The sequence below is a fragment of the Echinops telfairi genome, unplaced genomic scaffold (genome assembly GCF_000313985.2).
Source record: "Echinops telfairi isolate 266 unplaced genomic scaffold, ASM31398v2 ScPeMD7_7;HRSCAF=31, whole genome shotgun sequence".
NCBI classification, from domain to species: Eukaryota; Metazoa; Chordata; class Mammalia; order Afrosoricida; family Tenrecidae; genus Echinops; species Echinops telfairi.
Window position 1 is genome coordinate 23,403,966 of NW_022103904.1, and position 3,256 is coordinate 23,407,221.

The 3,256-nt window shown below is 42.5% G+C and overlaps 1 protein-coding gene across 1 annotated transcript in view; it reads left to right on the forward strand.

Annotated features, from left to right (window-relative positions):
* Positions 1–2,185: 2,185 nt before the first annotated feature.
* SAXO2 (stabilizer of axonemal microtubules 2) overlaps positions 2,186–3,256 on the forward strand; it is an 11,606-nt gene continuing 10,535 nt past the window's right edge. The window contains exon 1 of the mRNA XM_030884490.2: positions 2,186–2,390. Within this exon, the coding sequence (XP_030740350.1) occupies positions 2,299–2,390 (92 nt within the window). The 5' untranslated portion in view covers positions 2,186–2,298. The remainder of the gene's footprint in view (positions 2,391–3,256) is intronic.

The following is a 3,256-nucleotide window of genomic DNA, read 5'->3' on the forward strand; positions in this document are numbered from 1 at the left end:
CTCTCTCTCTGGGGGATATTCTCACTTCTTTATTTCAAATCCCTAGCCCATCGCTTTCCTCGTCTAGACCATCCCTTTCCTCTTGTGATCCGAAAATACAATGGTCTTTATTTCCCTTTTAAGGAAATGCCCCTCTTCCATGGTTTTTTTAATTCAGGAAAACTTACTGACTTCAAGCAGTTTCTGAAGTTCCTCTGCCAAGAACCCAACAATAGGGATGGACAAATCTTGATGACCTGCTTGAAATATAGAAGGGAGCATGCACTTAGTATTGTTGGAATCATTTGCTTCCCTCAATCAAGATCACCAAGAGACCTTTGGAGAGGAGAGGGGTTGGGGGAGATTTTGACCTGTCCCTGCTTCCTGTTCAAATTCCTGTTTGAATCTTTCACACTTGCAAGTAGTTTCACACTTAAATTTATTCCATCACATAGCTCACTTTTTTTTTCTGCAATATGTATCTACAACTGCTCATGTGAATTAGACTGGGACAGGTAGCTTATATTGGAACATTAAGTTGGGGTGGAAGGGAAAACTTGAAGCATGGAATCACAGCCTGGCCACAATGGTTGGTTGAGAGTTGGAAGAGGGAAGAGAAAGATGATGGTGTGTGAAAGGCCAGCAGGCTATTTGTGCCCCTGTTCATGATGATGGCAGATAGAGCATTGCTTTTCATTCCTTGCCTACGACCCACTGAAGTAAAAATACAAAAACAAGGGTAGAAATAACGGTCTTGAATTTAATGAGAAGGAAGACTCACTAACATGAAGTTTCAACACATTTTTGAAAGGTAGGAACTCTATTATAGATGAAACACATAACTGAAGCGGGTGTTCTGTAGGACACAATAAATCTGGCTGCCCTGAAGGGCCTGAGGGAGACTCTAGTTTCTGTAGAGAACAGAAGGGTAGGCTTATTCAGAAAGACTAAAGTCTGAATCCAAAACACCTGAACTGCTTTGGCTTTTCATCTCTTCCTACACCTGCCCCCACCAGGCAAACTGCACAGTCAACTCAGAAGGAAAAAAGAAAATACTGAATGGCTCTTTAATGAAATTAAATTACTTGTCTAAGGAAAGTTAAGGCTTTTCCTGTGAAAGCCTACCATGAAAAATGATGCTACAAAAGAGACGTGGGAAATCTTGAGTGCATGTGAAATGTAGACAGTCTACATGGCACTCAAGGTCCTAGAAACTTCAGGGCACAGCTGGACAGTACATGATGGTTCAAACTGAAGCCAAGGAACATCTTAAATCATCTTATGTATTAATAATCGATAGAGTGAAAGTGAAGGCAAGTGGCTTAACCTTGAACCTTGCAACTCTACCTTAGTGCCTTCGAGTCATGTTGAGACCATGGACAAGAAAAGGTACTCCATGCATACTAAGTAGGCCAGCATGAAAGGTACTGTGGTCCTTGTAACCGAAGCTAAGTTTACAACTTAAAAATAAAACGAGGTTCAAAGTTTGCAACTCGGTTGCGTTGAAGGGCATAACCTGAACGACTTTTGTAATTAAATAATAAGTTTAACTGCCAAAAAGCGAGACCTGAAAGGGTGGTGGAAACTTAGAGGAAAATATTTAGGAACAAATATGTTTCTTTTATAAACGCCTAATCATTGTTTGATTTGCAACAATGTGAATATTACTTTGTTGGAAAATTAAACTTTAAAATGATGATGAATTCCAAACCTTTCTTTTGATAGCAGGTGTACCACAGACTCTGTGCGTGACCTTTGTACCCTGGCTTTGCCATGAGCAGTGTGAGTCTTGTGTGACAAAGGCAGCCACTGGCTCTGCCACAATCAGGAAACTGCTATTGCCCTGCCTGGCAACTGCTGCCACCCTGAATCTCCCGGGCTCTACCACAATCCATGAGTATTTCTAATAGTTGAAGTGTAGATTGTCCCTGGAACATCCCTGCAATGGGCCCAGGAAACACAGCTGTTCACTTCTCGGCATTGTAGGCAGAAGAAAGCACGGCAAAGTGTTGTGAGGAGCAGAGCCAGTTTCCAGTAGCCCAGGAGACACCATCACTTTCCCCGGTTTCCTCAGCCGCACTGCAGAGTAACTGGAGGGTTTGGCTTGTTGTTAAGTCTAACTTCTTTAAGCTACAGGGTCTGAGCTTAGCTGAGGTCTCTCATTTAAATGCAGTTGTCACTAAATGTTTTCGAAGGTGAAAATAATCTCTCGAGTGTATTTGTTTGCACAGGCAGCATCACTGTCCACATGGAAGCACGAGGATCTATGAAAATTCCGGCACCTGTTACCCCACAACTGAATACTTGGAAAAATATCCTATGTATGGCAATGTTCTTCCACCCCAGAGTCTTAAACCCAAGCAAGAGTTCCAAGCATGCCGTGGTAAAATGGAAGGAATAACGACATTTAAGTAAATATTCAGCAACTGTTTGCTTTACTCATTTTCCTCCCAAATTGGTCTTAATAGGATTTTCTCACCAGTTAAATTGAGCTAGTTAGCTATTTCAAGTTGAACCAACAAGAAGCAAGAAACTAGTTTGGTTACCACTTGAGGAAAAGAAATGAGAATTGATAATGAGAAAAAAAAAAGTTGCACTGATTTTTTTTAATCTTCTAAAGTCATAATAATCTGCTTCCAACTGTCAGCATCACCTGTAAGCATCCCATGGTCTCGTAACTGATCTATATCTACTCCAGTTTCTGCCTCTCCGGTCAGCTTCGAGTCCCGTAGCCTGCTACAATAAAATGCAGATTGAACCTGTCATCTCCCTGCTTGGAATTCTTACTCCCATTGTGTGTCCAATAGACTAAAGTCTGTATCAGAATCCCAGCCCACGTGGTCCCTTCCCTGTGCGCTAGTTTCCTGTCACTCCAGTGCCCTTGGCTCGCTTCTGGGTCCCCCAGTGCTCCGTTCATTCTCTGAAAGCCCCAAGTGCCCCTTGTCACAGAACCTTTGAGGACACTGCCCCGGCAGGAGTTTTCCCTTGTTCCCTGGTAAATGTCCCTTCTCCCAGGGGCTCTCAACTCACCACTTCCTCTGAAAAACTGCCCCTGGCACTTGACTCCGTTTTCAGGAGAGATGGAGTTCCCCTGTATAAACACCTTCCTATAATTTTTCATTGTCTGGAGGCAGGAGCGAGATCTATTCTTAGTTTTACTTCTAGAAACCTAGTACCATGCACCACGGAGTAGTTGCTCAATATTTGTTCAGTGGTGATGGGCAACAAAGTTCAAAGGCAAAGTGCTGGTTTTTTTCTTTTTTTAATCGTTTTATTA